The sequence below is a fragment of the Budorcas taxicolor genome, chromosome 15, assembly GCF_023091745.1.
Source record: "Budorcas taxicolor isolate Tak-1 chromosome 15, Takin1.1, whole genome shotgun sequence".
Taxonomy (NCBI): domain Eukaryota; kingdom Metazoa; phylum Chordata; class Mammalia; order Artiodactyla; family Bovidae; genus Budorcas; species Budorcas taxicolor.
Window position 1 is genome coordinate 34,558,893 of NC_068924.1, and position 13,402 is coordinate 34,572,294.

Genomic DNA, 13,402 nt, shown 5'->3' on the forward strand with positions numbered 1-13,402 from the left:
ACCCACTGCTACCCACCCCCACGCTCGGCCCTGTTTTCTCCCATCTACCCAGGACGACCCCTTCTCAGCTCTCGATGTCCATCTGAGTGACCGTCTGATGCAGGCCGGGATCCTTGAGCTGCTCCGAGATGATAGGAGGACAGTGGTCCTAGTGACCCACAAGCTACAGTACCTACCACATGCAGACTGGGTGAGGGGCCAGCAGCGGTCAAACTGTGGAGGGCTATGGTGGGAGAGGCAGTTGGGTGTCTCCAAAGGACTCCATCAGATGTCTGAGCAGCAATTGCTGAGGGCCGCAGAGCAGCAGAGAGCAGCACTGGGTGGCTTCACTCAGGCTGGGCCCATCAGGGAGGCCTGGCATAGTCCACATGTTGGGCGTCACCTAGAGTTGCAGACATCTGCATCCTGACCGGGGGCCCCGTGGGTGCACACAAGGTCAGCACCAAGAAGTCTCAGAAAGAAATAGACACTCAGTTCCTACTTCCATTTCCTACCCAGTTTGATGACTCATTCCCCTGTCCTTAGGGAGTGCCCATGTGGACAGGAGAGCCATCTTCCTGCCCACTAGTGCGTCAGATTCAAGTTAGGATCAAATGGGAAATATGGAAACAAACCTTGGCAGTAGTAATAGAAACGTCACTGTTATCAGTAGAATGAAATATCACATCAGTTAAATCCCCATATTCCTCAACATGAAGACAGTAGTTATTTTTCAAATAATTGGAAAGCATTTAATTCTTAAAATGGAAATCATGTGACTTTTGAAACTGAGGCCTTGCCTGACTCGTACATAAAGTTGCCTGTGGAAATGAGGCCCTTCCTAAGCTTCAGGTCTGTGTTAAATGCCCCTGATAATTCCCCTCAAATAATTCTTCCTTCTTCATGTAGTAAGGTCTTCCCCTCTACTATGAATAAAAAGGAAAAGATCCAGACTTTTCAGAAAAGCTATTAAAGCAGAAAAAATGCAGGGGGCAGGGGATGAGGGGGAAGTTCCAGATTTTAAAAATAGCTATTAGAGGAGGTACAAGTTTGTGTCTGAGTTTCTGCAGTGACCCTGGTGAGACAATTCAGGACAATCCTTAGTCCAAAGAAGGCAAACACAGGAGTGCCTGGTTCCTTAAGTGAACAGGACTTCGGGGCATCAGCCCTTGAACCCCAGCATGGGGTGAGTGGGAGTGAGAAGAGCAGGTTGGGTTTCTGAATTAATGATGGGTCTACGTGAGTATAACGCATTGACTGTTTCAAATACATTTTATTGATCTCAAAGAGGCCTCACACATTTAGACCAACAGGTGCTTTGCCAAACACTGGTGGAACCTGTCAGGCCTGATGTGAGGAGGAGTTGAGGGTAATGAGCTGTTAGCCCATTAAGTGCATGCAAACAGCTGTCATTGCTGGAGTCCTTGGGGACAAGCAGACAACTTGACCAGGATGCATTAATTTGCTCTGCAAACCCTCCTATCAACCACGGGGCAACCATTGAGAACTACCCCTGAGATGTACCAGATTCTAAATCCTGGAGTGTCCTGCTGAGGGCAGTGGGTGAGCTGGAGCCATCTGTGGTGGGGAAGGGGTGTGTGCACATCTGTTGTGAGTACATCTGTTGTGAGCACATCCGTCTCCAACCCCTCGGTCAGGCAGGGGTATGACCTCCACTCCCCCACCTCAGCCAGCCCCCCACTGAGTTTGTTTCTGCCTTTTTAGATCATCGCAATGAAGGATGGCACCATCCAGAGGGAGGGCACCCTCAAGGACTTCCAGAGGTCTGAGTGCCAGCTCTTTGAGCACTGGAAGACCCTGATGAACCGGCAGGACCAAGAGCTGGAGAAGGTGGGTGTAGCCTGGGGGTCAGGCAGCCTGGCCCCTGAGGATAAGGTTCTGCTAGAACCTGAATTCATAAAGGCCTTCCTGCCCTCATTGGCCCTAGGAAGCCCCCCACAAACACACACAAAGGACAGATGTGGGAGCTGGGCGTGAAATTGCTCCGACTAGACAGCCACTACCTGTGCCAGCTACCCAAGGCAGAGTCAGGCCAATGCCTTCCCCATGTCCTGAAATAGGCAGATACCATCTAGTTACAAAGCTTCAGATAACCAACTCAGACCAGCTAAACAAAGAGAAAAAGGGGGTGAGGAGTTAAGGATTTACTGGCTCAGGAAACTAGAACATCCAGTGATGCTATAGCTTCAGGTGGAGCTGGATCCAGGTGATCAGGCCATATCATCGGGAATCTAATTCTCCCCACCCCTTGGCTCTGCTCCTCTCACACCGGCTTCATTCTCGTGGAGGCAGTGAGGGCCATCGGCATCTCAGGCTTCCATTCTTCCAGGTCAGCAGCTCTGCCAGAAAGACAGTGCCTGTTTTATGATAGTTCAGCAAAAGTCCCAGGGCTGACGCCTGTTGGTCCCATCCTGAGCAAATCACTGTGGTCAGGGATGTGGAATGTGAAGACTGACCAATCCTGGGTCACATGCCCACTCTGGGAGTCAGAGAGAATGATTAGCCCACCTGAATCACAGAGGCAGAATAAGGGAGAGGTGGTCTCCCACAGGGATACTGGGATGCTAGTAGCTGATAAAGGGGAAGGAGTAAATTCTGGCAGGCAAACATGTGTCCATCTGGACCACCCTCCAGGCAGGGGCAGCTCGATAACTGCCAGTGGTCATTACCAGGGGCAGTTCCCCCCTACCCTCCTCCCTTTTCCCCTCTGCACACCCTGAGGACATTAGCCAGGCCCCATCTATCTTTCAGGAAACCGTCATGGAGAGAAAAGCTACGGAGCCACCCCAGGGCCTACCCCGGGCCATGTCCTCAAGAGATGGGCTCCTGCAGGATGAGGAAGAGGAGGAAGGTACAGGCCACGGGACTGGAGTGGAATCATGGCCTGAGGTGTGCTCCACCATGAGGAGACTAAGAGTTGGGGTTCTGGGAGTGGGGAGATGGTGTGCCTCTGATGCACACCTTCCCCCCTGTGCACCTCAGTCTCCCCATCTGTAAGCGGGGCTGATCCAACCCCTGTTCTCTTCAGAGGGGTGTGCAAGGTGACTCTATAAGGGGGTTCTTCCACCTGCAGAGGAGGCGGCCGAGAGCGAGGAGGAGGACAACCTGTCGTCGGTGCTGCACCAGCGCGCCAAGATCCCATGGCGGGCCTGTGCCAACTACCTGTCCTCGGCCGGCACCCTGCTGCTCTCGCTGCTCGTCTTCTCCCAGCTGCTCAAGCACATGGTCCTGGTGGCCATCGACTACTGGCTGGCCAAGTGGACTGACAGTGCCCTGACCCTGAGCCCCACGGCCAGGAACTGCTCCCTCAGCCAGGTGGGTCCCGCAGCCCCAGTGCCGGGGCCAGGGGCCGGGGAGGGCTGAGCACGGACCACCCCCACAGGATGCCAGCCTCGTTCTCTGCCAGGCCCAGGAGTGTCCCCTCAACCAGACCGGCTACGCCATGGTGTTCACGGTGCTCTGCAGCCTGGGCATCGTGCTGTGCCTCATCACGTCTGTCACAGTGGAATGGACGGGGCTGAAGGTGGCCAAGAGGTTGCACCGCAGCCTGCTGAACCAGATCATCCTGGCTCCCATGAGGTAACCCTCTCCCCTGGCTGTGCCTGGCTGTGGGCGAGTCATTGTTCTCTGGGCCTTAGCTCTCCCATCTGTAAAATGGGCATATATCAATACATCCGATCTCTATTAATAGCAGGTCGCTAGATGTGACTCAAGGATATGGGGTGGGAAAAGCCCCCTCCTTGGTGCAGAAAACAGGGAAACTGTTATCTACTCAGCTAGACAGGGTGCTAGAAATGTCACACAGCTTATCTAATTCTCACAACAGCCCTTCAAAGGGTCTGCAGGCGCTGCATGAATGCTTTCCCCTTCTAGGCAGGTACCACCCCTGGTTCAGCTCTCCCCTTCCCTGCCTCTCCTTCCTCATTCAGCCATCCTGCAGGTTCTGACCCCAGGGACACACAGGGTAGTTATTCTAATCCTCTGTAATGGGATCAATCAAAACCCCAAAGGCTGCTTGGTGTGAAAGACAGTTAAAGCTGTCACAGCCTGATTGGCTGCCAACTCAGTTTACAAACCCAGCAGGCAAACCGGCTATCTGATCCCTCCTCATCATCCAGTCACAATCTCCTCTCTTCAGTTTCATGATCAGTCTGTGGCCCACAGACACAGCCTCCAAGTTTACTTATCCTCTGTTTGTCCCAGGTCTATGGTTCTGAAATTCTCTGGCTGGGGTTGGGCCGGTTCCGGGTCACAGCCAGAGTGCTGACAGCTGGCGTGGCCTCACAGGGTCAGCCAGCTGACAGGCTGTCCCCAGGGCCCGTCCTCTGCCCTCCCTGCCCCATCCCCTCCCCCAGGAGAGTCTCTGGAGAGAACTCTACGTCCCCAGGAGGACAGCTGCTGAGTGAGGCGGGCCCAGTGAGAAGCAAAGAAGGGTGGCAGTGGTCACACATGGGCTGGAGGGTCAGTGAGGTTGCAAAGGGGCCAGCACCCCTTTGGGCGGCCGCGGGAATTCTCGGGGACACAGGCCAGACACAGGCAATCGCCCTGGGAAGGCAGACCTGGGGATGACTCCAGAGATGTGGAAACTCTTTCAGTAAACAGGAAGGAAATCAATACACGGATGAGTAACTGCCCTCTGATCTCCTCTTAGGTTTTTCGAGACCACTCCCCTTGGAAGCATCCTGAACAGATTTTCATCTGATTGTAACACCATCGACCAGGTACACAAGATTGCGATGATGTATGTCCCCAGTCCAAAGAGAAGCCAGGTCCCCAGGAGCTTCTCCTGTCTGACGCTGGCTTCCCCAGATCAGCTGATCAGAGCCTTGGGCTAAGAACCTAGTGGGATCCATCTGATTACAATGCTGCCTCAGGACCTGGGGCCTCCCCTGGGAGACTCTCCTAATGAGGCTGAAAGAAACCACATCCCTTTGGCTTCTGGCCAAGCCCACTCTGGCTCACAGGAAGGTTCCAGCATACTCTGCACCAAGGTGACTGATTTTCTGGAGAACAAACATTTTGATTCTGCCTATGTCCTTTATTCTTCATCGTACTAAATGGTGAAAAAGCAAAGTCCTAATGCCTGGCCTCAGGGAGCCCACAGTGTAGCTGCAGGGATAAGACACGGACCAGTAGTAAAGGAAGAGCAAAACCTGGCAGCAGGTAACACGCTGAAGATAGCCAAATACCAAAACGCACCTCCCAGAACTTCCCTGGTCCAGTGGAAGAATTCGTCTTCCAATGCAGCAGCAGCTGCTGCTGCTGCTAAGTCGCTTCAGTCGTGTCCGATTCTGTGCGACCCCATAAATGGCAGCCCATCAGGCTCCGCCGTCCCTGGGATTCTTCAGGCAAGAACACTGGAGTGGGTTGCCATTTACTTCTCCAGTGCATGAAAGTGAAAAATGAAAGTGAAGTCGCTGAGTCGCAACCCCATGGACTGCAGCCCACCAGGCTCCTCCATCCATGGGATTTTCCAGGCAAGAGTACTGGAGCAGATGAGGGTTCAATTCCTGGTGGGGGAGCTAAGATCCCACACGCTGCAGAGCAACTACGCCCACGTGCCGCAACGGCTAAGCCCAGAGGGCCTCAGCTAGAGAGCCTGTGTGCCACAAACTACAGAGCGCAAGAGCTCTGGAACCCGCGGGCTGCTCCCACATACCACAACCAAAATCCCACGTGCCACAACTAAGACTCAGTGCAGAAATACATAAATAAACATATATTTTTAAAAAGGTTTAAAAAAAAATTCACCTCCCTTTCTCACCCTGCCTTCCCGCAGCACATCCCGTCCACGCTGGAGTGCCTGAGCCGCTCCACCCTGCTCTGTGTCTCAGCTCTGGCCGTCATCTCCTATGTCACCCCGGTGTTCCTCGTGGCCCTCCTGCCCCTGGCTGTCGTGTGCTACTTCATCCAGAAGTACTTCCGAGTGGCATCCAGGTGATGGCAGCACTTGCCAGGGGGGTGAGGGATAGGAGCTGCTCTGTAATAGTCACTTCAGCTCTGTTATCAGAATCATCATAGAAGTGGTAGAGTCATGTCCCCTTCCCCAAAATGAAAATAGAAATATTCATATTCCAGTATCCTAATACAAGCATCTGGCAGCACACACACTGCAGTTACTATCTGCACTATTTCCTGGGGTGATATGCTCAGGAATGGAATTGCTAGCTCAGGGTGTATACATGCGACTATGCCCTTCATTCATTTTGCCAAAATGCTGTCCAGAAGGATTGTATGAGTCTAGTGTCCAGGCTGATTGCTGATGCACATCAGAGGGCACCTGATGTGACGGTCTGATGGCAATCAGATCTCCCAGCTCACATGGGTCCAAAGGAAGGATAGAAAAATCCTTGACTGGAGGGAGCCTCTCACCGCCTTTCTCATTGATCACATTCACCTTCATGGGCCATGCATGGCTCTTTCCTACTCAAAATTTTCTAAGAACATTTTCTAAGAAGTTCTTTCTGGGAGCAATTCTATTAAGCTCACAGATTCAAAGATTTGTAGGGGCAGTTTTTAAGAGCCTCTAGGCCAGTGTTTCTCAAACTGCCAACCACAAGCTATCAGTGGGTCATGATATCAGTATCATAGATCATAACCAGTTTTTCAATGAAATAGAAAATATATAGAAAATATCAGACTGTATTCGCATATAGTAACAGTAAGCTTTGCTTGATGAAACCTTTGTTTTGGCTGTGTATGGGTGTGTGTGTGGGGGGGGGTGTGCATGTGTGTGTACTGATTTGTAATATAAAATGTGTTTGTTACTGGGGTTGTGGTCAGAAAGGTTATGGATGTCTCTCAAGTACACAGAGTTTGTTAGAAATGAGTCAAAATACTGATTGGGTATAATAATAATAATTAAATTTAGATACATTTTGGCTACAATTACCTTGCCCGCAAGGATCAAAATCTGTATAAATGGCTTTTTGCCTGGTTGATCTGGAATCCCTTGGTACCCACGAAGAACAAAGTGCATTGATATCCACAAAATTGCAGAGGCTTTTTAAACACTATACAAGCTGTTCTACAAAGTTCATTTCTTCTGCCAGAGACACCACCCTATTCCCCTGGCATCCTCTCTGGCCGTGGGTGTGGTTTGTCCAGGAAAGCTGCTTCCTGCATTCCAACCTCGCCTCCGGGGCACTAATACACTTGTCAAGGTGCAGCTGTGGGGAGCAGGAGCAAATTCTGTTGCCATGGAAACCACTGGCCTTTCCCTCTCAAGGAGCTCTTTAGCCCCTGGCCTGTGATGTGCCAGCACCTGTGGTGGTTATTGGGGCGTTTGGTCCTCCTGTTCCCTTGCCTGGCTGTTAAGGTTGTTCACCTCTGAAAGGGAACCAGCACTGCCTGTAGAGCCTCACCACAGAGTGAGGCGCTACAGCAAAGCCAGCGGACAGATGCAGACATGAGGTGGATGACATGCAGGCTAATGGTAACCGTTCAACATGCTCAAGCATCTGCATGAACGAGATGGGGTGGTACCCTCCTCTTCCCTCTTCACAGGTGAGAAACTGAGGCCCAGAGGGGTGAAGCCATTTGGCCCCACAATAGTAGGGGTGGAGCTACGATTCAGACCCATGCTGAGCCCCGAGCTACCCTCTTAACCATTTGGCTTTGCTCCCCACTTCCCCCACAGGGACCTGCAGCAGCTGGATGACACCACCCAGCTCCCGCTGCTCTCTCACTTCGCTGAAACTGTGGAAGGCCTCACCACCATCCGGGCCTTCAGGTACCAGATTCACCCTGGAGGGTAGGGGGGTGGGGATGGAGCCAGAGTCACGGGTCATGGGATTTGATTCTCAGGGCTCCGCTTAGGAAAGCCCAGAACACATGTCTGCCAGCCCCTCATCAGGCCCTGAGGCCGGTTCACACGAGGGGTCAGGTCCACTGGGCTCCAGCTGCATGATCCAGAGGGGAGACTCTCAGACCTGGAGCCAAGCCCAGGGCCTCTGTAAACTAAGGTAAAACGTGAAAAGAGACAAGGCCAAGACAGTTCCTCATAAATCTATGCTGGAAAGGCCCTCACAGGGTGTGGGCCAGCCCTGAGGCCATCTTTCAATGAGACACTACTGTGAGCCAAACACTAGTAGGCTGAGTACTTTCCAGGCCAGTACTCATTCATTCTGCCCTGCAATCTGACATGGAAAGCTTGATGATTCCCATTTCTCAGGTTAGAAAATTGAGGTTCTCTGTAAGGTTCCACAAAGTCCAGATTTGAAGCTGGCTTGTTCATTCAACAAACATTTACTGAGTGTTCACCCAGCCCCTTGCCAGGCACTGAAAAGATGGAAATAATTCAGATGAGCCCATACCCTGGAGGCATTTACAGTCTAGGCTTTGAGCAGGCCAGGACAAACCCATGTGCCAAGTACTCCGAAAGAAAGGCTATGGTAGCATAGCAGGGAGGCAGTCGTGGAAGCCTTCACTGAGGAGGTGGCATTAGCGCTGGGACTCAAAGAGTGAATAAGCGTTCACCAGGCTACAGAAACTCCCCCCAAACGTCAGTGCCCTGCCATCCTCTTGATACTCTGAGTTGTGATGTTCAGCTTGACAGGGGCACCTGAGGCTGCCTTGGGAGTGGGGGTTAGGGCTGTTGCTCTCCACCTCAGTCTCTGTCTGAAATATTAGAGCATCTCTCCTCTGGAGAGACACGTTAGAGACATCTGACCCAGATTCTGGGCTCTGGTCTCTAAGCCTCAGAGAGTGACTCTAGGTTATTTTTAGGATGACACAGCTGCATGGGGCATGACAATAACCATGCGACACGGGCCTTGTGTCCAGGAATCCTAGGGCTCAAGGAGAGGGTCTGAGAAGGCTTGTATCTCCTCCATTCAACCCCCAAAGTCCAGCTGCCTGGACTCCTGGTGCCACACCACAGCCCCAGTTCACTCCTTGGGGATCTGGGGCCAATGGGGTCTCATCTGAGTAAAGCAAAGCTGAACTCTGCCCTGGCCTTGGCCCTTCTCCCTGGACTTCCCCTGCCTCTGTGTGAGCCTGTGCTGTCTTCCCCACGGATATTCCCTGGAACCTGGCCTGACTCCAGGGTTTCCTCCCAGCTTTGTCCTCTTCTCCAGTCTGAACTCCCCAGTTCTTCCACTCTTTGGATCCCTCAACACTGCCAGGCCAACCTCTACTCTAACTTTTGGTGATGCTCCTCTTAGAATTGGTATCCTGGAGGCCTTCAGGCTGGGCCTGGGGCAGAGAGATTTTGACTTTCCTCGAGTGGACCAGACCCCCTCGACAGGATCTGCGTGGATGCCAGCATCCTGCAACTCACCTCAACCAAGCCTATGGTCGGCTAGAGAAACTGCTCCCCCGGAGGCCTACTCCACCCTGCACTGACACAGTGGATGGTTTTTAAATTTGAATGAAGGACTTTTTAAAATCATCCCTGAAGGTGTTGAATTCATTGGCTTTTGCCCAGCAGCCTGCCCTGCCAAGAGCAAACTAGTGTTTATTTATTGATTGTACACTTCCTGTGTGCCAGGCATGTGTGTGGATTATACCATTTAATCCTCACAAGAACCTTGTGGCATAGGTCAGAGAAGCCCCGTTCTACAGATGAGGCTGAGTAACCAGCCCGAGGTCACACAGACAGTGAGAGCTGGTTCTGGGCTTGGGACCCAGGTCTGGCTGACCCTCTGGTTTTCCTAGAAGCCCTACTTTTTCTCCCCTCAAAAGTTTCAAGGATGCCCAACACTGAGTGATGGTTTCAGTTCACGGAGGAACTATTACTAGCCCCATGAGAAAAACTTAGTTTCAGTCCTGAAACATAGCCAGTAATAGTAATACTCAGACTCTAGCCTGTTTCTGCATGACCCCAAATCTGGGGCTCTTTCCACATTCCTTACATCATCACACACCTATCACAGAAGCCCCATCTCACATGCACCTTCATGCACACCCACCCCTCAGGGCAGTCACACACGCTTCAGACTCTCCAGTCACAGGAGCACTCACACGTACACATCTCCTACATGCACTCACTCACTCAAGCCCTCAGACATGTGGTTTCACAGTCCCGAAGGACACATCACCCCGCCACACACACATCTACCCTGTGGTTGGGCAATGACACCCTCTCACACCCCAGATATTCACTTTGCTCTCCTCTGACACATGGTTCTGATGCAGACCCTTCACCCAGAAATAATCAAAGCAGAACAAACATCTTCTGGGAGTGAAAAGCAAATGCCCACCAAGATCCATCTTGAATCCCTCTGAGTCCCCTCAGTTGTTTCCCTAAGACCATGTTGAGATGGTTTTCCTTTATTCACCATCAAACAAGCACAGCTGCCCCTCCTGTAGGCCTGGCCCAAGGTCTGAAGAGGTGGCCAAGGAGAGTGATACCAGGAGCCCAGGCTGGTCAGAGAGAAGAGGCAGGTCCATACAGAGTAACACAAGGGAGAATATGAGGAGGGCACGAGAACAGGGAAGAAGCCTCCAGAGTTCCTTGCACAGAAAGATCCCATCTGTCTTAGAGGGATAGGAGAAGGTTCGTTCATTCAACAAATGTTTATTGACAGTGCCAGGTGCTGGGGATAGGGTTTCCCAGGTGGCTCTTGTGGAAAAGAACCTGCCTGCCAATGCAGGAGACATAAGAGATGTGGGTTTGATCCCTGGGTTGGGAAGATCCCTGGAGGAGGAAATGGCAACCCACTCCAGTATCTTTGCCTGGAGAATCCCACGGACAGGGGAGCCTTGAGGGCTACAGTTCATAGGGTCACGAACAGTTAGACACGACTCAGCCACTGAGCACACACAAGTGCTGGAGATACATTTGTGACCAAAACAGACAAGGTCTCTATCCTCATGGAGTTTACAGTCCAGTGAGGGAGGTCGATGATAAACAGCTAGGGAAATTAATGAGCAGAGATTATGAAACAAACAGGCTGCAGAGATGGAGAACAATAGGCCAGGAAAGGCCACTCTGAAGAGATGTCATTTAAGGTAAAGCCTGAAGGTTGAGAGGAATCAGCCTTGGGTAGACCAGAGGAGAAAGCATTCCAGGCAAAAGGAACAGCATGATAAAAGGCCTTGGGTGGGGAGGAACTTGGCACTGTCGCAAAACTGAAAAAAAGGCAAGCAGTGTAATAAATTACTTCACTGTCATTTCTGTGGCTGCAACGCAGTGAGCAAGGGGATTTATGGCATGGAAGGAGGCTGGTGAGGTTGGCAGGGGCTGGTTCCCACAGGCAAGGAGGAGGTTCTTTATCCTAAAAAGTCTTTCATATTCTTAGCATCGGAGAGGTAGGATGCGATTCATGATTTGGGAAGCTTATGCTGGCTGCTGTGTGGAGAGTGGACTCTAGAGAGATGGCAGGTAGACCTGTTAGGAAGCTGATGCTATAGTCCAGGTGAGTTTGTGGTGGGCAGGAAGCAGGCGAGAGGCAAGGGCAGTACTGGAGGTAGTCATAAGAGGACTGAGGGATTGGATGTGAATCAGATGATTGGATGTGAATCAGGTTTCTGGCCTGAGCAACGGGCTGGGTGGAGGAGCCCTTTAGTGTAAGAGGGAAGCCCTACAGAGGAGAAGTGGTCTTGGAGTGAAAACAAGTCTGAGGAGGTGGCGCTCTTGACAGGTATGAATAAGAAGGGAGCTGGGAAGGCATTCCAGAGAGGAGTGGCGTACATCAGGTGGCAGAGGTGGCATGTTTCAGGGCTGCAGGCCAGGAGGGCCCCAGGGGCTGCGTGGACCAAGATGATTCCCCCTCACCCTCCTGATGCTCCCTCCAGGTACGAGACCCGGTTCCAGCAGAAGCTCCTTGAATATACAGACTCCAACAACATCGCCTCCCTCTTCCTCACGGCCGCCAACAGGTGGCTAGAAGTCCGCATGGCAAGTGCCTCCCCCTACCCCCCAGCCCGGGACAGGGGGCTCTGATAGCACTGTGCTGCCAGAGCAAGGGCCAAACAGGGGCCGGAGGGCAGGAAAGAAGGATGGATGCTGACTCAGGAGTGCACCCCGGGGTGGGTGTCGAGCCCTCCTGCGTCTCCCAACCCTGGGGGTCCTCCCTGTGTCTGCCCTTAGCCTCCTCTTCCCTCTCTCACTGCCTGGAGGCTTGTGTGTCTGAGAAAGAACAGTTGTGCATTGAGCTGTGACAGGTGTGTATGTCTGCGGTGGGCCATATGGCACGTGGGGCCAGCTGGTGAGCTGTGCGTGTTGAGCATGGGGGTGGGGGAGCACTGCTGCGAGCACACGATGTCTCCCGGGGCTCCAGCCCTCACGCCCTCCTGCGTGTCTGACGATGTGTATGTGCAGTGTGGGGCTGGTGTTGAGTCTCAGCTGAGCTGCTCTCTGTCCTAAGGGAGCGAGTGTGGGTTGGGGCGGGGCATGCTGTGGCCGAAGCGCCCACCGAGGGCCCAGGCCAGCCCCGCTCCCTCTGCAGGAGTACATTGGTGCGTGTGTGGTCCTCATCGCGGCGGTGACCTCCATCTCCAACTCCCTGCACAAGGAGCTCTCTGCCGGCCTGGTGGGCCTGGGCCTCACCTATGCCCTAATGGTGAGTGATGACAGGCGAGGCAGGGGAGGGGGTAGACACCAGCAGACATCAGGGCACTCCCTCCCCCGACTGAGACACTCCTGGGCCTTCCCCCGCCCCCCGGCTACACCGAGTCTGATGCCAGAGGGACTGTGTGGGCAGGAGGGTTCCCTGCAGGTCCCCACCCCTTCATCCAGGCCTGGGCCCCAGATGGGTGCTGGGTGAGGATCCACGTTCACTGTGACCCCCAGGGAAGGTACCCTGGGCTGTAAGAAGAGCCATCCCAGGGCCCAGGGACAGGACCAGGGGATCACCAATGGGACCAGGTGACTGGCTTGCTCCCCACAGGTGTCCAACTACCTCAACTGGATGGTGAGGAACCTGGCGGACATGGAGCTCCAGCTGGGGGCCGTGAAACGCATCCACGGGCTGCTGAAAACCGAAGCGGAGAGCTACGAGGGACTGCTGGGTGAGGGGCGTGGGAGGACTCCCGGAGAAATGGCCCAGCGTGGATGTGTGTTTGGGTTGAGGAGGCATGAGGAACCTGGGGGTGGGGGGGGCACTCCCGGATACCAGCTGTGGCCCATGCCTGGCAGCTGAGCCCCCCACACCGGTCCCCAGCACCATCGCTGATCCCCAAGAACTGGCCGGACCAAGGCAAGATCCAGATCCAGAACCTGAGTGTGCGCTACGACAGCTCCCTGAAGCCGGTGCTGAAGCACGTCAACGCCCTCATCTCCCCCGGCCAGAAGGTAGGGGTGGGGAGAGCTGGACAGCACCCCTAGGGTCACCTTCTGACCCTCAGGGCCCTCCAGACCTCACACCCATCCAGACCCCCAGTCTCCCAGCCCTGGGCCTCTCCCCTTCTCCTCCTGCTGCCCCCACTCACCCACCACGGAGACGGACACCACAGACTC

At 53.4% G+C, this 13,402-nt stretch overlaps 1 protein-coding gene across 1 annotated transcript in view; it reads left to right on the plus strand.

Annotated features, from left to right (window-relative positions):
- The window catches only part of ABCC8 (ATP binding cassette subfamily C member 8), an 80,748-nt gene that overhangs the window by 63,344 nt on the left and 4,002 nt on the right, over window positions 1-13,402 (plus strand). The window contains exons 22-33 of the mRNA XM_052652230.1: window positions 53-190; window positions 1,705-1,830; window positions 2,752-2,851; window positions 3,074-3,315; window positions 3,407-3,579; window positions 4,652-4,721; window positions 5,780-5,937; window positions 7,640-7,732; window positions 11,740-11,842; window positions 12,393-12,506; window positions 12,834-12,954; window positions 13,107-13,237. Of these exons, the coding sequence (XP_052508190.1) occupies window positions 53-190; window positions 1,705-1,830; window positions 2,752-2,851; window positions 3,074-3,315; window positions 3,407-3,579; window positions 4,652-4,721; window positions 5,780-5,937; window positions 7,640-7,732; window positions 11,740-11,842; window positions 12,393-12,506; window positions 12,834-12,954; window positions 13,107-13,237 (1,569 nt within the window). The remainder of the gene's footprint in view (window positions 1-52; window positions 191-1,704; window positions 1,831-2,751; window positions 2,852-3,073; window positions 3,316-3,406; window positions 3,580-4,651; window positions 4,722-5,779; window positions 5,938-7,639; window positions 7,733-11,739; window positions 11,843-12,392; window positions 12,507-12,833; window positions 12,955-13,106; window positions 13,238-13,402) is intronic.